The sequence below is a fragment of the Morus notabilis genome, unplaced genomic scaffold (assembly GCF_000414095.1).
Source record: "Morus notabilis unplaced genomic scaffold, ASM41409v2 Scaffold403, whole genome shotgun sequence".
Lineage (NCBI taxonomy): Eukaryota > Viridiplantae > Streptophyta > Magnoliopsida > Rosales > Moraceae > Morus > Morus notabilis.
This window is the reverse complement of record NW_010359824.1, coordinates 118,017-139,939: the sequence shown is the minus strand read 5'-3', so window position 1 is coordinate 139,939 and position 21,923 is coordinate 118,017. Positions and strand designations below refer to the sequence as shown.

Here is a 21,923-nt window from a genome sequence, read left to right as displayed (position 1 = left end):
ATTCATTCATTCCCGAACTCTCGAGTTTGATACTGGAGTCCTGTGGAAAAAACAAGCCAAAGATGTCAAGTCTGTCAAATAAATCTAACAGATAAAATAACCCACACTGATCATTCATTCATTCATTCATTTCATTCATTCATTCCCGAACTATCGAGTTTGATACTGGAGCCCTCCGCCATTCATTCATTCCCGAACTCCTCAAGTTCATTCATTCATTCATTCCTGAACTCTTGAGTTTGATACTGGAACCCTGTGGAAAAAAGAAGCCAAAGATGTCAAATCTGTCAAATAAATCTAACAGAAAAAACAAGTCAAACTGATCATCCATCCATCCATTCATTCATTCATTCATTCCCGAACTCTCGAGTTTGATACTGGAGCCCAGTGGAAAAAACAAGCCAAAGATGTCAAGTCTGTCAAATAAATCTAATAGAAAAAACAACCCACACTGATCATTCATTCATTTATTCATTCATTCATTCCCGAACTCTCGAGTTTGATACTGGAGCCCAGTGGATACTGGAGCCCTCCGCCATTCATTCATTTCCGAACTCTTGAGTTTGATACTGGAACCCTGTGGAAAAAAGAAGCCAAAGATGTCAAATCTGTCAAATAAATCTAACAGAAAAAACAAGTCAAACTGATCATCCATCCATCCATTCATTCATTCATTCATTCCCGAACTCTCGAGTTTCATTCATTTATTCATTCATTCCCGAACTCTCGAGTTTGATACTGGAGCCCTGTGGAAAAAACAAGCCAAAGATGTCAAGTCTGTGTATTATCGGGAATGAATGGATGAATGAATGAATGAATGATTAGTTTGGCTGCACCTTGACAAGGGAGGAGCTGCATTAAATGCTTCGCATGCCCTTTTACTTTCTTTGAAATCCTCATCTGCTGCTTGCAGAGCAGCTACAGCCATTCCATGAGATTTTTCTGTGTTTCCCTCATCAAGGATTAATCCATGATAATAATATGCTCCAGCCTGGTTAAGTCGATGGAAAAAAGTGCAAACAGATTAGAGTCTTGTCCAATTGCATGCAACTACAAAAGAATTTCTATGTTGTCAATAGATATCAAAGTTAATGATAAGAACGAGATGAAGAATCTGAAGAAAATGGCATATGCGAGAAGATCAATATGTAGTAATGAAACACAAAATGTAGAATATATCACACACCTTTGCTTCGATGTATTTCCACTTCACAAAAAATACGGTAATACTAATTTACATACTTGTTAAGTTTTTGTCACTTTAGCTTAATAATTATTCTATCATGTTCAACTTGATTAGGCAAATCCCGAGACTCAGGAGCCAAGATCATTAATTGACAATTGGGGTGACATGCACCGTCATGGGCATAATTTTATCAATCCAGATGCAGAACATGCATTTGTAAGTAAATTTTAAACTTATTTCTTTTTTTGTATTTAACATAACATATTATACTATTTTTATTCATTTTTATTTCATTTACCTTTCCAGGCTCAGATGGAGGTGGAAAGAACCATGCAGATGACACAGTCTGCTGGGAAAGGTTCATCCACGGCGGTCAATGAGGAGGGGATTATATCCCCAAGTCTTGGGAAAGCGTAGAGGACACACTAAGGGAGTGGGACCGACACTGCCACGGAAGAATCGTTTAAGCGCTTCCACCTCATCATCTGTTTCGCAATCGGTTCAGTTAATTTGCCCTAGCATGTCCAAAACTGGCTGAACAACCTTTACATTGAGCAACGGAGCATATTCGACAACCAACAGATCATGATGGAAGTCATGCGCTTGATGAATCCCAACATCAACTTCTTGCCAGTTAACTGCCCCCAACCGTTGGTTCCTCTGTCGCTGAGCGAAACGAAGAAGACGAGGATGAAGACGATAATGCTGCTAATTTAGGAGATTAAAATATTTGTTTTTATTTTTTTATTATCAATACTTTTTAGTATTTCTTAATTAATTTACTTTTTAAGAATTATTTTATTATTGTGTTGACTATTTTATATCAATTATATTATTTTATTTTATTATAAATTTTCTTCTAATTTTTATCTTTATTAATTAATATTATTATGAAGGTACAAAAAAAATACTATTTGCGCGACATTTCTAAGGTGTCGTCGCAAATAGATCACATTACTAGTGACACTATGTCGTCGCAAATACTCTACGACACGTCATCATCAACGATATATTCAATGGAACATTCGTGATGACTTATTCACGATGACTGTTGTCGCTACTATATTTGCGACGACAGCTCAAAAAATTGTCGCGTAAATATATCATTTGCGTTTAATTTTTGGCGGCGACTAATTTGTAACGACATGTCGTCGAAAATTCAATATTTGTAACGGCATATCACCTATTTGCGATGACATTAAGTCGCCGCAAATTACTTTTTTGTTGTAGTGCGCGTACGTACAGGCAAGTAGTACGTTAAATAAGATATAGTGTCATACAACCTATTAAAACGTGAGTATGTATTGAGTTCTAGAAGTGTTATGGTTTAGCAGTTTGTAGCGATAAATGCTCCAACTATTATTTATTAGTGTTATGTTTCAAAGGGTAAGATGACTTAAAATCAATAGCTCCGGAGCAATTTCATAAAATTTTTAGAAGTGTAACATCACTATTTAGTACAATAAACCCAAGGAGTATTTTGATCTAGGTACATAATTTAAGGGTGATTATAACTTAAAATTAGGCAAAGTAACATAACAATTTTTTATTCTCATGAAAATCATTCATATGTGTGTAACATTCTGTTTGTTATAATACATAATATTGCATGTATTAGATTACATTTTGAATGTGACCCTTAAACATACTGAGTATCGCACAAATAAAAGAAGAATGTTACACGGTAAATACATAAATAGTTGCATTTGTTGGATTAATCCGGCTGTCAGACTCGAGACAGTTGAATGTTGCATGTGCTGGATTATATTTTTTGAATGTTACACTTAAACTTATTGAGTGTTATACACATAAAAGAAGAATGTTACACAATAAATACATAAATGGTTACATTTGTTGGACCAATACGACTGTCGGACTCAAGACATTTCCAATTAAATTAAGCCTTAAAAAGATGTAATTCCTAGTACTTTGTAAAGGGTAAAAATTACTAAAACTTTAAAGCACCAGCCTTCTACACAAGATTTTAGTACAATAACTCAGTACTTATACACCTAGCCATGGTCATCCAATATGTTTTTTTATTACTACATTTTGAAAATATGGATCTTTTTATTAGGCAGCTTTTGTCCATTAAGACTCGGTGTCTTTAGCAGGCTAACAAGTTATAACTACATCTTTTCTATCAAGGAAAAAAATAATAATAAAATAAACTTAATTAACTTGGTCTTTCAGACAAATAAAATACACTTAATTAACTTGGTCTTTCAGACAATGGTCTTAATTAATCACGTTGACCTGGTCCAAGAGAAATTAACTACCCTAATTCTCTCATTCTCTCTCTTTATCTATACAAAACCCATACATGCCATCTTCCAATCACAAACATTTAAAGCTACTAATACGCAACCAAGAAATAAGTTTTAAGCTCATCACAGATTTAAAAACCCCACTAGACACCTAATAGCAAGCTAGGAAATGGCTTCAACGGCAAGTCATTTAGCAGCATTTGCATTAATACTCTCTCTTGCAGCAACATGCTCCTCAGCGGAACTCTCTCCGCCGCCGCACTGTCGACCATCAAAAGCATCGTTGAGGCCGCTGTGGAGAAAGAAGGACGCATGGGAGCTTCTTTACTTCGTCTCCAGTTCCATGATTGTTTTGTCAATGTAATTATATATTTTCGTCTTAGAGTACTATTACCAGAACAAGACCAAAAACTCTCATGATATTTCTTTCACTAATTATCTTTACCATGGAGATCGATTATAATACTAACTTGCTTATGTATTGTTGTATAAATTAATATTCTAGGGTTGTGATGGCTCAATACTTCTTGACTCATCTGAGACCATCGACAGTGAAAAGAACGCGATTGCAAATATGAATTTGGTGCGGGGATTTGAGGTTGTGGATGACATCAAGATCGCGGTGGATAGCTGCTGTGGTGGCCCAATTGTCTCCTATGCTGATCTCTTGGCCGTTGCTGATCGTGATTCTGTGGTGGCGGTAGATGTCACTTTCTTGAGTCCAGCTCTATTATCGCTATTTTTCTGTTCCTGTTCCTGTGGTTATCAATCCACTATTTATTTCTCATATAATTTAATTTACGGTGACATGATTAGATAATTAGGAACTAAAGATTAGGAACAATATTTAAGTAAATAAAGGATGTGTGGAAATTTAGTTAGGGACAGGAATATGAAATACAAAAATGAGATAGCACATTTGAACCAGTTATTTTGTCGCTCAAAATTTGAACTCATTACTATAAAAATCATTACTATACGCGCTCAAAATATTATTTGAACGCTTATGCTCTGATTATAAGTTTGGCAACGTATTGACTGATGTCCTTCAAAGAAAGAAAGAAAGAAAGGAAAAGAAAAGAAAAGAATAGAAGAGAGAGAGAGAGGAGTTATTATATATTATTCATGATGCATTTATTATAGGCTCGAATATATTTATTCGGAATTGTCTCCAAACAGGCAGCAGTAGAAACACATGTCTGGTCAGCACAATAGCATGCAAACGTTGGATGGATTGAAATTGGACAGACATGATTAAACGTTTTTTTTATATTGTATTTAGGACCCGCCAGGGGTAGCTAATAAAAGTAGATCCGAGGAAAGTACCTAAAGTATGTTGGCAAAGATCTAGCTAGATATATTAAAATAATGACTCAAATATTTGGGAATCGGAAATGTGAAACGCTTGTCGTTTGAAGGTTTTTGGGCTATGTTTATCATTTGTGAATTTTGGGTTTCATTAAGCAAGAAGAAAAAAGTTGGGGTTTCATTCTCAGCAAGAAAGGCAAAAAAAAAAAAGTTGGGGTTTCATTATTACTTCTTCGCTGGGTTCATTCCGAGTTAATTTTTAACGGGGCCTTCTCTTAATTAGTTAATTTTATAAGGATTAAATCAAGTTGTAAAAATTGTTGACGTTCCGGTTTTTAGAATAACGTCAGTTGTCTTTTTTCTTCATTTACTAAAAAGAAAAATACTAGTTTGAGAGATATTTTGTTATGATTGTTCACAAGAACTCTTAAAAGCATAAGTAGTTTAGTTTATGATCTATAAATATATGCATAACTAATAGCTTAGGATTTATTTAATCTTGATTAATTTGTGTTGCGATTTATGAGAGACAATATTACGTATATACCAAATTCAGTCAGAATTCAAATACCAAAGTTGTTGTAATTATATTCATGTATATGGTCAAGTAGTTGTGATTTATAATGTGAGTATGAATAGGTTTTGATAATGAGTATGAAGACACATTTTATAAGCATATAAAATTTGAATATAAAATCCTAAGAAGAAAAAAAACAAAAACAAAAATTTTAGGGCAAACATCAAAAAAGGGGTCAAAAAGGACTAAAATGAAAAAAATACATAATTTTTAAAGCAAAACGAACCAAAATTAAAAAAAAAATTAGGGCAAAAAGCAAAAAAAAAAAAAAAAGACATTAAAAATGACCAAAATGAAAAAATAAATAAGTTTTAAGGCAAAAAAGGAACAAAAAATAAGGAAAAAAATAAAGGAAGGACTAAAAGGTAAAAAGAAAAAAAGAAGGGCAAAAAATAAGAACAAAAAAATAGAAGAAAAAAAGGAGGGACCAAAAGATAAAAAGGAAAGACAAAATAAGGACTAAAAAATAAAAAGAGAAGGTAAAAAGATTGGTACCAAAACATTTTTTCAACCAAAACACACGGAGAAAGTCTTGTGCTTTGTTATATGTAGATTATTTTCTGTTCTTTTATGGTTTTGTGTTTTTTGTTAGTGATTTTTTCTTTTTGGATTTTATTCATTCTTTTTAAGTATTTTAGTGAGAAAACCAGTGTGGTTAATGCCCACAAAGTATCATGCTAAGAAATTGTTAGTCTCCAGCTGAAAACTACAAAGGGAGCGTTTGGTATGAGGTAATCTTAAGAGTAGAAATGAGAATCTGAAAGATTTCTATGTTTAGTACAATTATTGAACTTTTTAAAACCCAGGAATGTGAAGCCCATGGGATTCACATTACCACATTTTGGGGTAATCCTAAACCCACCCAATAAGGTGTTATTCACTTTCCCAGGAAAGTAATATCACGGGAATCAAAATCTCTCTCACTAATTTCTTCTCAGCCCATACGCCTATCTCGACGATAAGGAACAATTTAATGCACTACGTCGTTCGAGATGATCGTCGGTTTGTAATTCTGTTAGAGAAGAAGTTGTCGTCGCAGCTTGCCATTCGGAGAACACCGTTGCAAGATGTGATCGTTTGTTGGTAGTGGTGGAGATTTCACCGACATTTGAGTGACTCCATTCTCTTCATAGGATCCGACGAAGATCTCCACAGAAGCTCATTCGGCTGATCTGACTGTCAGCCAACAAAGTGACATCGGGGATCTCTCGCCGATCTTGCTCACATCACCTTCAAGAAGATGGAAGGTATGGTCTAGATTCACAAATGATTGAATAAAAGGGTAAAACTGTCTTCCGCCTATTCAGAAGTAATGGATTTCAAAGGAAATCAAAAAAGGTGGTATTCTTGAATCAGTAATCATGCACATAATGGTAAGCCAGGCTAATTAACTATCAGGTCGGATCCTTTTTCTATAAGGTCAATATGCTTTTTTTTTTTTTTTGAGAAATCGTAATAGCCCATTTTATTAAACCATTTGTAGTAAAAATAAATAGCATAGTTTAAATTTTCAATACATCGTGTTACAATTTTATCCTTATATTATTTTTATGTGGTAAATGTATTTAACCAAGAAATGCTTCATTTAGCAAACATTAACTTTTTAAAATTATATTTGACATTTAATTTTTTTTAAATTACATTTTAACCCCTTAAATGTTTTTTTTAATACACAACATTCCTACGCACAACCAAACACAGTAATACATTATTCCTGGGAATTTGAGATAAGATTCATGTATGGAACCAAACACAGTAATGTATTATTCCTGGGAATCATATTACCCTCTATCACTTTCTCAGGAATATGATTTCTACTGATTAGTGCGTACAAAATGCCCCCAAAGTATCATAGTAGGATACTGACAGTTGTTTGGCTCCCTGAATTTGGTAGTATTACGACATGACATGTCTAAGTATCATGGTAGGACACTTAGGACATCAACTGCAATTGGGTACTGCCTTATTCATTTCATGACTTTGATTCATGACTCAAGTCAAATTGTTACAGTATTTTTTCTAATAAAAATTTAAATTTAATTTTTTTTGTTACATTATTTTTCTCTCACATGCGCAACTCAAGTCATAACTTGAGTTGTGCAAATGAATATAAGTGGGTCTTAGACTTTCACTCCTTACTCTTAATTAATACCCTTTAATCAAAAAATTATATTAGTTAAAGTGGTATTGATCAAGAGTAAAGAGTAAAAATCTTTAAACAATGCATTCAAATGGTGAGTTCACTAATTTTCTCCAGTGAATATGCCCCTTTAGGAGCATAATTTTCATAAATAGCATCACTTTTAGATTCAACACATGGTTGCAGCTTTTGGGTTCTTTTTTATTCGCAGTCTATCACTAATTGACCGTAGTCTATCACCAATTGATTGCGGCCTATCACTGATTGATTGCGGTCTATTAGTAATTGACTACCAATTTTGCCTTTTGGGTTTTCTTTTCATAGTCTATCGCTAGTTGACCATAGTCTATCGTTGATTGACTACGGTCTATCAGTCATAGTCTATTAGACTATTTTAACATCGGTCTATCGCTGATTGATCTCGGCCTATCATTGATTGACCGTGATTTACGAATTCGATTTATATGAGGGTTCAAACCAAGGTGATTCTAGTTTTAATTTTGAAACTAGAACTATAATTCATGATTTTAGGTCCAAATCATGATTCTGAAACCAGAACTAGAATTATGGGCTTGAACCACCCAAAATCAATGGGTGGGTGAGTTTAGAATCAGAGGTGATTCATGGTTTAAAACATTACATCAGGGTTTAAATCTTAAATCATAACCATACAAATCAAACACTGATTCTGGGTGAGTCAAATCAGAATAACTTTTTATTTTTTTCTAAACAAACACTAGTTTGAACCTAAAATCATAATTTTAGGTTCAGAATCCTTATATCAAACAACCACTAAGTGATTGACTTTAGGAAAAAAAAAAAAAAAAAGACCATTGGTGTAAGTTTAAAAAGATTAGCATCCACTTAAATAAAGGTAGGAAATGGGCAAACCAATCTAATTATCCTATTATTAATAAGGAAAGTTTGACATTTTACGTCCTATGAAGATCTCAAGGTGCCAAGAAATAGATTTTTTACAACATCAAAGTACAAAATGCAAATTTAGATATAACACAATGTATTAAAATGAAAATTTTCTTAATTATTATAAATATTAAATCTAATTGAAATCAAATTAAAATAAAATATATATGCAAAACAAAATTTTTTTTATATAGATTAATTTTTTTATATTAAATCTAATTGAAATCAAATTAAAATAAAATATATATGCAAAACAAAATTTTTTTTATATAGATTAATTTTTTTATATAAATTAGACGGTTGAAAAATATAAACATGCAAATAATTCATTTTACTTATCAGTGCCATAAGAAAAAAAATATACAATACAAAACAAAAACAAAAACAAAAACAAAAACCACCGGTTTTAGGACACATCAACGGTCAAAACTTGTTTCTGTTGGCTACGAGGAAGTATAAAACCCAATGATCTGTTGGCTGTTGGTCATGAAATCGGAAGAAGCTAGCCCACTGGAACAGAAAATAGTGACAAAATAAACCATGGAAGAAGAAGAAGATGAAGAAATCTCCCAACTCCAAGCTCTTTATATACCTCACCAAAATACTTATAAGCATAATGGTAACTCAAAAAGTGAAGGATCAAATAAAGAGGATTTGACGATCAATCATGTATCGGAAATGCATGGCGTCTAGTCTTACAAGAAGATGCATTTCGAGCTCAATCAGAACCAGTACTACTTGGTGGGACCACGTTAACCCTGCTTCTAAGGACCCCATTACTGGCGTCACTGAAGCTTTTCTTGCGGACCCAAATCCCAACAGGATCAATCTTAGAATGGTATTTCAAATGGGGTTTTGTTTTGTTTTTCTTTTTTCTTTTTTTTTGGTGGTAATGAAATTTTTGGTTTTTGGAATTTATGACTGATGCTTAATATTTGGGATGAAACCATTAGGGGGCTTATAGGGATGACGAGGGGAAATCTGTCGTTCTACAGTGTGTTCGAGATGCTGAGGCCAAGATTGCGGGTTCTGAGTTCTTGTGAGTACCGTGTTGATTGATGTTAAATATGATTAGCGTTTGATTCGGAAAAATAACCCATTTGTACAAGAGATCTGTTTCTTTCTTATACTCAAATTTAGAGTGGGTTATGTTTGTTAGTCTAAGTTTGATAGGCAGATTTTTTTTTTTTTTGTTCAGGAAAAAAAAAAATAATTATATGCTCACTGATAATTTTATTAGTAGTTCCGATTATATTTTAACTTGTTTTCAGAATAGAACTTTCCTTTTTTTTACAAATGCTGTTGCATTTATCTATTTTTACTCGTTTCAGCGTTTTAATCTTGTCAAATAGTGCTGGAATCTAATGAAATGTTAGCCCAGATGATGCTACATTAATCCTAGTCATTAAAAAATCATGTGTGTGTTTGTAAGAAACTTCAGTAGTTTTTGTCTGTATTTTTAAGAAACTTGCATATTCTAGCTCTTTTCACATTAAAAGACAGTTGATTTTTGTTCAAAAATTTATAGAAGGGATCAAAAGTTAGTTAGTCCCTTTTTATTTTTCTTGTTTTTTGTTACCTGCAGACAAAACACACTGTTTGGCTAGAAAGAATGAGAAGGAAAATGTTTAGAAGTAGAGGAAAATCTTTGATGGAAATCTCTGAGTGTGATTAATCTGGGAGAGTGAACACTTGTATTAATAGTTGAATATAATTACATCTGTTCTTCTAACTAATTACACAAGTTGTCTAACTAATCAAAATACCAATCCTACCAATCCTGATTCTATAACTAATTCAATACAACCTGGGTATTCCTCTAACTAACTTTACCAACTTGACTCTGCTGAGCTGGATTCAAGATCTGAACTGGCACTTCTTTCTGACTTGATTGGCTAATGTCTTCAACGCGCCCTCTCAAACGAAAAGGGGATTCAACCACATTGAGTTTTTCTCTTATTCTGATAAATCTACTGACAGAGAGACCTTTAGTCAATACATCAGCTGTTTGTTCAAACATTGGCACATAATCTTATCTCCTTATTCAGCACCTTGTCTCTAATAAAATGAATATCTATTTCTATATGCTTGTTACGAGCATGATATATAGGATTTGGCAGCAGCTCCAATATTGTCACACCAAATAATCGGTTTGGCTACTAAAGTAACCCCAATCTCTGTCTACAATGCCTGTAACCTTGTAATTTCTGCAGCTACGTGAGCAAGTGCTCTATACTCTGCCTCAGTACTTAAGCACTACATGCTGCTTCTTTGAGCTCCAAGACACCAAACAACCTGCTAGAAAAAAACAATAAGCACTAGTTAACCGCCTGGACAGCTTGCCCAATCAACATTAGCAAGCTTGTCAATTGCAGTTGATGTCCCGGTTTAAAAGAAATCCCACGAGTGACAGTACCCTTTAAGTACCTTAACACTCTTTTGCAGGCTTGCCAATGTACTTTTGTAGGACTTTGTAAAAATTGACTCAGTTTACTTACAATGTAGGAAGTATCCGGTCTAGTAATAGTCAAATATTGTAAAGCACCATTAGTGCTTCTGTATAAAGTGCCTCTGTATAAAGAAGGATCTCTCATTGGCTCCCCCTCTGTCTTGGACAAAGTAAGGCCTGGAGCAACTGGAGTAGACCAAGGCTTTTGCACCAAACATATAAGTTTTAGCCAGTAGATCAGAAATGTATTTAGACTGAGACAAATAAAGATCAGACTTGTCTCGATAGGCCTCAACCCAAGAAATAATGCAGACCTTAACTCCTTCAAGGCAAACTGACTGTTGGGATCCTTGATAAGCTGAGAAATGAGAGAAGATGAATTGCCAGTAATGAGGATATCATCTACATATAAGAGAAGAAGCAGCAAAACTCTATTTTTATGTTAGATGAAAAGAGACACATCAGAATGAGAATTATGAAAACCCCAAGCAGAAGAGATTCGCACAACCTGTCATATGATCTGTTGCCCCGGAGTCTATCACCCAGGGTTCAATCGTTTTATATATACCACTTAGAGCAGTCATGAAAGTACCTTTTTGGGCCAAAAGTGAGGTACTCGAGGCTGGCTGTGTCTGCTGACCTTGGGCAGTGGATTGACTCTGGTTGGATGATTGGGTATTTAGGATCTGGTATAGCTATTCCATTTGCTCCTTGCTTGGAGAGAAATTGAAGTTGTTGTCACTAGTCCTTGATGCAGTATCTGTAGTAACTTGAAGACCTTTGGAATCCCTTCTATTGTTGCGAGTATCCTTCCAATTATCAGGTTTACCATGCAATTTCCAGCACTTATCACGGCTGTGGTTTGACTCTGGCAGTGATCGCACCAAAGACTGCCACTCTTCTTTTGACTCCGGGATTCCCCGCGAGAATTTTCAGGTCCGCAGGCTGAGAAGGTGGAGTTCTCAATTGTGGATTTTACAGTACCAAGCATCACACGTTTGCGAGTTTCTTCTCTTCGAACTTCAGCAAAAATGTCCTCAATATTTGGCAATGGCTTAGAGCCAAGTAGACGCCCACGAACTTCATCCAGTTCCTTGTTAAGACCTGAAAGGAAATCATAGATCCTTTCTTTGTTCACCATCTTTTGATGATTCTCAATGCATCCTGAACACAACCAATGACCATTATTAAATAGGTCTACTTCCTGCCATAATTTTGTAAGAGCATTGAAATAAGTCGTAACATCCATCTCGGCTTGAGTTAGATTGCGAGCCTTGTTTCTTAGTTCAAACAATTGAGAGGAATTTTCAAGATCAGAATATTGTCTCTTGGCTGCCTCCCACATGTGCTTGGCAGTTGTGTAGCACATAAAGCTTGCACTAATCTTCTCATCCATGGAGTTGATTAACCATGCCATTACCATTGAATTCTGAGCATCCCAAGTCTGGAAAGATGAATCTGACTCTTCAGGTTTCTTGGTAGACCCATCAAGATAGCCATACATGCCTTTCCCTCAAATAACCATCTCCACAGATCGCGACCATGGCAGGTAGTTTTTTCCATTGAGTTTATGAGAGGTGATTTGGAGAGAGGAATTATCTGAGTAAAGGACGTGAATTGTGGCAGCCGTCATTGGGGTCGGTTGCAAGGGGACCGAGGTCTCCGAGCCGTCATTCCCTTTGGTGCCGGTCATGGCCGTTCCCCAGGGAAATGTTGGAGGTCTGCCCGCCATAAAAAACTAGAGAGAGGCGATGTTGAAATTATACGCGGAAGAGTGCTGCAGCACTGGACAACGGTGCTGCAGTTCTGAATCGCTGAGAGCGTAGATGGAGAGGAGACAAAAAAATATTAGAGAGAGAGGAGAGAAACGAAGGCGCGGTTAACGGGGAGCATAGTTACCGGCTCTGATACCATGAAGAAAAACGGAATAGAAGAAACTTCTCCTCTCATACTTTATTACGTGAAAGGTAAAGGCCTTATATAGAGAAACTTGACAACAAATCTGTCAATAATTCTCCACGATTGTAGAAACTAATAATCCCTTAATTTAAGGGATAAATCACAAAATTAAAACTAGAGAGATAATAGGAAACAACCTTCCATATCTCTTCATTTAAACACAACCTAAAACAAATCCCTAGAAAATAGGAAACCAGAAACGGGAGATTTGTCAACAAATAGTTTACACGGTTTCCTACTTATAGGAAAATACAAGGAGAAAAAATAGGAATAAAATAACTATGCCAGCTAACCTATTACCAGACTTTCATATTTTACAAGATTTGACTAGTTACTAATTCTATATTTACATATAACAATCATCTAATCAAATCTCCTATAATTCGGCAATATCTCAGCTAAATCTTCTATTTTCCAACAAGAAGGTTACTGAGGTTTGACACGTTTAGACCTAGAAGGTTTGGCTGGATTAGAAATATAAGGAACTGAGGCCTCAGGTAAATAGGTGGGACAGGAGTTGATGTTTCAGTTGATAATATGTTTTCAGGTAAACCAGTTGGGACAAGGGTTGATGTTTCAATTGATATGTCGGATGATACAATAGGTGGTAAATCAGGCAGGACATCGTAAGACAATAAAGTATTAGTCTGAAGAAGAGATTGACTTACAGAAGTGTCAGTACTACGGGAAGCGGGGAGACTTGCTGAAGGAACTTCATTTGTAGGAACTGATCCATCTGGCAAAGCTATAGATATTAATAAATGGAAGTTGAGGTAACATAATAGGAGACAAATCAACTTTGGGATTATGTCTGGAACCAAACAACTCTGAATAAGGAAATTCAAATTCACAGAAAACAACATGCCGTGAAATATACACACAACTTGAGGGATGGAGACACTTGTACCCTTATGTTGAGGACTATAGCCAAGAAACAAACAATTTGAAGAACGAAACTCCAACTTGTGATGATTATAAGGACGTAAGGTTGTACAACCAAATACTTTTAAAAATTTATAGACAGGTTTGGTTTTGAACAACTTTTGATAAGGACTTTGGATGAGTAAAACAGGAGTTGGTAATCGGTTAATGAGATATGTAGCAAAAAAGAATGCTATCCACCAAAAAGTCAAAGGCAAGGGTGCTTGAGCTAACAAAGTTAGACCAAGTTCTACTAGATGTCTGTTTTCTTTCTGCTTTCCCATTTGTTCATGCACATGAGGACAATGATGTCTCATAGAAATGCCACATTCAGAAGAGGTGGAAATTTTTTGTACTCACCACCCCAATCTCACCTTACAAGTGGGAGGTAACACCTTATTGAAAATTGCTAAAGGAGTTGGAAGGTGCCTATAGGGCTAACAATATCATGTTGCTGGTCATTTAATGAACATTAAGACCTCGTTCAATTCGCAGATTTGAGTTTTTAATTCGAGCTGAGATGTAATTTTATGTGAGAGCTTTTCACTGTAGCAGAAAAAGTTAGACATGACTTTTTGTGAGAGCTTTTAACTGTAACAAAACTCAAATTGAAAACTCAAATTGGTGAAATGAACGAGTCCTAAAAGACTTGAGCAGCTAGTTTAAGCTCTTAGATCCAGTGTTATCGACGTGGAGTGTTGACTCGGACTGAGGAGAGATGTGGTATTGCACAATATAGAACTCGATTTTCGTAGAATAATCCAATTCAAGTATATTTATCTTCTTTTTTTATTATTTATTTTTATGAATGATTCTATGATATTTGTCAGTTTTATGAAATATAAAACTATCTCATTGTAAATGTTAATGTCAAATATAACACAGGTCAAATTTAACACAAAAATAGTCATTATAGTGGAGAGTGATTTTCCTACTCAAATGTTTGATTTTCACATTGGCACACTAATTTGACATTGAATGTTGACTCGGACTGAGGAGAGATGTGGTATAGCACAATGTAGAACTTGATTTTCATAGAATAATCCAATTCAATTATATTTGTCTTCTTTTTTTTTTATTAAATTTTTTATGAATGATTCTCTTATATTTATCAGTTTATGAAATATAAGACCATCTCCATTGTAAATGTTAGTATCAAATATAGCATATGTCAAATTTAACATAAGAATAGCTATTACAATAAAGAGTAATTTTCTTATTTAAATGTTTGATTTTAGCATTGGCACACTAATTTAACATTGAATTGGAGGTGCTCTAACTCCTCCCAAACTAACTTTTGGTAAAATCTGACCCTTGATGATCGTGATATCTCCACTACCTAAAGTTCCCGATTTCTAATTTTTTATTAGTGTTTATTGATTTTGATCTTTTAAAATATGAGGTTTGATAATATATGAAAATAAGAAGAGAGAAAGAAGAAGAAGAATTACACAATACACAGATGTATTAACATCTTCAGACACTAAGGATACGAAGGAAACAACATCGTCTCTATAAAAAGATCATACTTCAAATCCCATACTCCATTAGCATTATCTCCGCCACCAGCATTTAATAGACGTGCTTAAACCTATTTAACCCAAAACAACAAAGCTGAAAGAGAATCAAAACACGAGATATCAGGAATGACAAGAACACTTGTGAGAAGTTACTTGTCAATAATATGATCGAGTACGATAAAAACCAAAGAAAGAAAGTTTAAAAAAAAAGTAACTCGAGTTTATTTCACACCTGTGGCTATACATTTTCCCCCCCGAAAAATCATCCATATAGTTACATCACGCCTATTCAAATTATACTGAATTATAGATTGACGGATAATGGGATCATACAAATGTCAAAAAGGATCATTTTGAAGCACATAATTAAGTGATTGTGAGCAAAACACCTATCCTATAGTTTCCAGCAAGAAGCAAACTACCTGTCCTTAATTCCTTGTGTTCGAGTTCATACGAAATCATATTGCTTTTTTTAAAAAACAAAAAACAAAAAAGAGGAAAAAGGATTTTATTAATCAATTGCTAAGTCAACAAGAACATGAAAGCGAATAAAGCTTGATACACAATCCAGCCAAATAAAATCCCGAGTTTGCGAACGTGCAAAATTTTTCAAGAATTGGGATACTGAATTTCCTAGACGAGAAACGTAACAAATTGAACCACTACTAGCTTGTAACATAGCATCTCTAACATCGTCAAAAATGGATGCTATTGCATTTCCCCTTACAAGAAAGGGAAAGTTACACGGTATCGAGAGCAATCAAAGAAACCATATTGCAATCATGACTTCTTTTTCTAACAAAGAAAGAACTTTAGATTCGATCATAGCTTTACTACTTTTTTGTTGGATTAGGCTTAGGTCCTAAAATTAGCAAATTCCATGATTCAAGTTCACAAAATTGTATGGATTAGATTTAGCTAAGTGGCTAAATGGTGGCCAAGTAAAATGAACGGCCACAAATTGACTAAGTCTTAGCCACAAGTTTTTTTGTGGTCACGGTTCATTCTTGGAACTTATATAAGGGGGTTTGGAGGAAGGGCTTAAGCATCTCAATCTCAACTTTCAGATGGAATTCCCATAGTATGAGAGAAATTTAGGCCGTATTTAGAATTGATATCGTTTTTGTCTTTCACGTTTTTTAAGAAAGAAAAAATGAAAACGTTTCTAAAACGGCGTTTGGCGCAATAAAGACAAAATGGAAATGAAAACGATTTTTTAGTTTAGTGTAAAATGAGAGAGAAATGAAAAACAACTTTTAGTCGTTTTTCTTTTTTTGTTTTCATTTTTTCCTCTCTCGAATAGAGAGAGAGAAAGAGAGACATTAACGCGTTTTTTTACACTGAAAATAATCTCTTGATAAAACTACCAAACATATTTTTAAAAATGATTTCTGTCTGAGATTGAAAACGTTTTCATTTTCATACAAAAAACAAAATCATTTTGGAACGAGTTCCAAACGCGCCCTTAGTTTCTCCAATTTTTCTTATTTTGTGAGGTGTTTCTCCTATTTACATGAGAGAGTAGTTCTTATTGTTCTCTTCGTGTAATTTAGAAAGAAGGTTGTAATCCCCATTTTTCATAGTGAAATTCTACAGTTGTTCCGTGGTTTTTACCCTGTCTCCTTTGGGGATTTTTCCCGTAAAATACTCGGTGTCCATATTATCTTCATTTTTACTCATTTCTTATTTTACTGCCAGATTTATCAACAAGTGGTATCAGAGCTGTCCAGGCTCAGAGCGTCAAGGCGAAGTTACTGTTCACGACGGAGTTATTGTTCACATATACGGTAATATTCACGTATACGATACTGTTCACAGTGCGAATAAGTACGAAAGTAGGTTCTGTCTAGGAGGTTAGAACTTAAGTGGACCACCCGAGACCCTCCAAGCCTTTCATGTGAACTTGCTTAGTATGGTGGTTCTATCTAGGAGACTGTCCAAATCTATCCTTTATTGACAGAATTGGTGTATTCATTTACAGTCTTTCTTGGGAAGTACCTAGTCAGCACAGTTACTGTACGGGTACTATTCACAACTATAGTGAAATGGTGGTATTCAAACAAATCACGAAATGGCTAGAAAATTTGAAATAGAGAAGTTCAATGGAAGCAATTTCACGTTGTGGAATTTTATGGAAGGATAATTGTCTAGAGGCCATCAGAGAAAGACCGCAAGAAATCACGAACGGTGGCAAGTGGAATAAGATGGATGGTAATGCTATTGCTAATTTGCACCTGACATTAGCAAACGAGGTTCTATCAAGCATCACAGAAAAGAAAACAACGAAAGAAATTCAGGATACTCTAATGAAGTTGTACGAGGCCAAGTCACTCCACAACAAGATCTTCTTAAAGAGAATTGTATACTCTTCGGATGACAGAATCCACATCGGTGACCGACCATATCAACATTCTGAATACTCTTTTTTCTCAACTCACGTCGTTGGGTCACAAAATGGAGGCAGGTGAATGTGCACAGATTCTACTTCAAAGTCTACCTAATTCATATGATCAACTCATCATCAACTTAACCAACAATATCCTCACGGATCATCTAGTCTTCAATAATGTTGCAGCTATAGTTCTAGAAGAAGAAAGTTGGAGCAAGAACAAGGAAGACAGATTGGCAAGCTCACAGCAGGCAGAAGTTTTGATGATAATGAGAGGGAGATCAACGGAACGTGGCCCCAGTGGTTGTTAAAGTCATGGTAGATCAAAATTTAGGAGTAAGAAGAAGAACATGAGATGTCACAACTGTGACAAGAAGGGGCACTTCAAGAGGGAGTGTAAGGTTAAGAAGAGTGAAGAGAGAAATTCTCAAGGGAATGTGGCAAGTACCTCAGACGATGGTGATCTCTTATACAACGTGGCAACAACAATTGCTAAAGGCAGACAAAAGCTCACTGATGCGTGGATACTGGATGCGGGAGCATCATGGCACATGACCGCTAAGAAAGAATGGTTTTATCAATATGAACCAATCTCAGAATTATCAGTACATATGGAAAATAATCATGCCTTGGAGATCGCTGGTATCGGCACTATCAAACTGAAGATGTATGATGGTACTGTTCATACTAGACAGAATGTACGACACGTGAAGGGCCTGAAAAAGAATCTATTGTCTTTTAGACAATTAGATGATATTGGTTGCAAGACTCGTATTGAAAATGAGACATAAAAATTGTTAAAGGTGCGCTTGTGGCAATGAAGGCGGAAAAAGTTGCTGCAAATATGTACATGATTTTGGGAGAAACACACTAAGAGGGAAAGCATTTGTTGCATCGACGAGTTCGGGAGAAGAATCAACAATGATGTGGCATCAAAAGCTTGGTCATATGTCAGAACGAGTTTTGACGATTCTCTCTAAATGGAAACTACTCCCTGGGCTCAGCTCGGTAAAATTATCATTTTTTGAGTATTGTGTTATAAGTAAGCAGCACAGGTTAAGGTTTAGCACATTAAAAGCTAATAGCAAAGGCATTTTCGAATTGATCCACTCTGATGTTAGCAAGCACCGGTATCATCCCTCGGAGGGGCGAGATACTTTGTATCTTTCATTGATGATTACTCTAGGCGATGTTAGGTGTATCCAATCAAAAGGAAAACGGATGTTTTTGAAGTCTTCAAAGTTTTCAAAGCGCAGCTAGAACTTGAATCTGAAAATAAGATCAAGTGTTTGAGGACTGACAATGGAGGAGAATATACAAGCGATGAGTTTGATGCATTCTTTTAACAAGAAGACATCAAAAAGCGGTTCACGGTGACATACACTCTTTAGTAAAATGGAGTGGCAGAACGGATGAACAAAACATTGTTAGATATAACATGAGCAATGTTGAGGACTGCAAGTCTAGCCAAGTCATTTTCCAGAACTACTTTGCTTCTGGGCTTGATAACTATCATATAGTCATGCTCCTGAAACGTGGCATTTGTCGATACAAATACTTTTGATTCTTACGACTATATAAAATAATCATTCTCTTGTCCCCATTGCATATCCCACAAACATGTATATTTATGATCTTGGTTCCAACTTCCCAGTCTATTGTTTCATCACATGAGCCGGACACCCCCTATATGTGACTATGCTTCAAAACTGGCTTTCGACCATTCCACAACTCTAGGGGCGTCTTTGGTATAGACTTAGATGGTACTAGATTCAGAATATACACGGTGGTTCTTAGGGCATAATCCTAGAACGAAGTAGGAAGTGAAGAATAACTCAACATTCATCTTATCATGTCGAGCAAAGTCTGATTTCTCTTTTCGGCTACACCATTCTACTATGGTGTACCAGGCGTAGTCAATTAGGATACCACACCTTCTTCAATCAAGATATCCTGAAACTCTTAGTCCAGGCATTCACCCCCTCGATCTAATCGAAGTGTCTTGATTGGTTTACCAAACTGTTTTTCAACTTCTGCTCAGAATTCTCTAAACTTTCTAAAAGTTTCAGATTTCTGTTGCATTAGGTAAACATAACCATATCTTGAATAATCATCAATAAAAGTGATGAAATATTCATAACCTCATTTATCTTAGACGTTTAACGGTCCACATACATCCGAATGTATTAGCTGAAGAGGTTCTGTGGCTCTTTCTCCTTTCGACATGGAAGGCCCCGTGGTCATTTTGCCTCCCAGACGAGATTCATAGGCTGGAAGCTTACTAACTTTTAGTTCGCATAAAGGATCATTCTTTACCAGTCTTTAAATCTTGTTTAGGCTAATATGACCAAGTCTAAGATGCCACATATATGTGTTATTTATCGTGAGAGATCCTTTGCTTCTTATTCTTAGGTTAGACAACTTTTGAACATTTCAATATTTCGCAGTGAGCCAGGCATCGGTTTAAACGGTATAAACCACTTTCTAAATATTCAGAACATATATCGGAACAATTCCGAAAGATGTGGACTAGAATATTATTAAAGGCAATTTGTTCAAATAATTTGGAATTAGAAATCAAATTTCTCTTTATGCTTGGAGGGAAATAAACATTGTTCACAACAAGGTATTTCCAAAATTGAAGTCTAACTTCTCCCAATGCTTTTGCCGATATCCTCGTGGTATTCCCACTTTCATCGTGTAGTCCCTGATGGTAAGTTCTTTGTAAGAACTAATACTTAAAAAAAAAAATAAACATAAGTAGCAACTCCCGAATCTACTATTCAGAAATAAGGAATCACCCTTTTACTAAACATGTTTTTAGAACTACCAAATCATATTTGCTTGATTCTTTTTCTTTGTTTAGGTGGAAACAATTTCCATTTAAGAGCTAAAGCTTAATAAAGAAAACAAACATGATTAGGTATTCCTGAATCAACTATTCAGGATAAGGAATCACCCTTTTACTAAACATGTTTTTAGAACTACCAAATCATATTTGCTTGATTCTTTTTCTTTGTTTAGGTGGAAACAATTTCCATTTAAGAGCTAAAGCTTAATAAAGAAAACAAACATGATTAGGTATTCCTGAATCAACTATTCAGGATAAGGAATCACCCTTTTACTAAACATGTTTTTAGAACTACCAAATCATATTTGCTTGATTCTTTTTCTTTGTTTAGGTGGAAACAATTTCCATTTAAGAGCTAAAGCTTAATAAAGAAAACAAACATGATTAGGTATTCCTGAATCAACTATTCAGGATAAGGAATCACCCTTTTACTAAACATGTTTTTAGAACTAGCAAATCATATTTGCTTGATTTCTTTTCTTTATTTTGGGAAATAATTTATTTGTAAGAACTAAGACTTAATAAAGAAAACAAACATGAGTAGCAACTCCCGAATCTACTATTCAGAAATAAGGAATCACCTTTTTACTAAAAACATGTTTTTAGAACTAGCAAATCATATTTGCTTGATTCTTTTCTTTTATTTTGGTGGAAACGACTTTCCTTTTGTCTTTTACTCAAGGCTCTCACAGTATTCAGTCAACCCTTTTGTTTTATGGATTTCCAGATACGGTATCTGATGACTGCTTTATCTCATAAGCTGTCTCCATGCCTTCAGCCTTCTTGTGAATTACCACGCACAACCCTAGCTAATAGTTAGCTACAGTGGTTTTGTTAGGGACATGAGGACAATCCTCCATTTGGGACAAACTTATATTCATCACATGAATGTAAGTTGTTTATGTTACTATACCACTTTGCACAATTTATCTCTAGTCAGTGTTTCAGTTTCATGTAGTGAGATTTCAGGATTTGACATATTGCTAGAAATAAGTAGAATGTTCATCTAATCAATTTATGTGCATGAATATCAAAACATGTGAATTTAGGCACAATTAAATATGATGCATGATGCACATGAAAAATACATAAATCATGTTTTAATTTTAGGTGCCAACGATAATCCAATTTACCACAAATAAAGTGTACCTTTGGGTAGTCAAATTATTTGTAAATTGAACCGAGACTCCTCTCAGTTAATTAACATACTCAAAATATCTCATATTTTCATATTTATTAACTACCATTATTTTAGTCAAAATATAACCAACAAACTTTAATTATATCTTCATGAGTGTAAACCACCGTTTCAGATCCCATAGACTTAACTCCGGATTGCTACCTTTGGGCAGTCAATTCGAAAATACATCCTGAAATCCTATCTCTAGGAAGCCAACCTTGTTATTGATCCAGCAAGGACACTCTCCTTTAG

General features: G+C 35.0%; 2 protein-coding genes across 2 annotated transcripts; both read left to right on the top strand.

Moving 5' to 3' along the window:
- The first annotated feature begins 1,351 nt into the window (after positions 1-1,351).
- Positions 1,352-7,159, top strand: LOC21397139 (peroxidase 4). The gene is made up of 6 exons (XM_024163783.1): positions 1,352-1,402; positions 1,493-1,599; positions 3,678-3,813; positions 3,959-4,153; positions 6,472-6,585; positions 7,142-7,159. Exons 1-6 carry the CDS (start codon positions 1,352-1,354, stop codon positions 7,157-7,159), a joined length of 621 nt encoding a protein of 206 aa, XP_024019551.1.
- Positions 7,160-8,908: 1,749 nt separating this feature from the next.
- Positions 8,909-9,596, top strand: LOC112091048 (aspartate aminotransferase, mitochondrial-like). The gene is made up of 2 exons (XM_024163782.1): positions 8,909-9,240; positions 9,356-9,596. The coding sequence occupies exons 1-2, from the start codon at positions 9,070-9,072 to the stop codon at positions 9,443-9,445; spliced, it is 261 nt and encodes an 86-aa protein (XP_024019550.1). The 5' UTR covers positions 8,909-9,069; the 3' UTR covers positions 9,446-9,596.
- Positions 9,597-21,923: the final 12,327 nt, after the last annotated feature.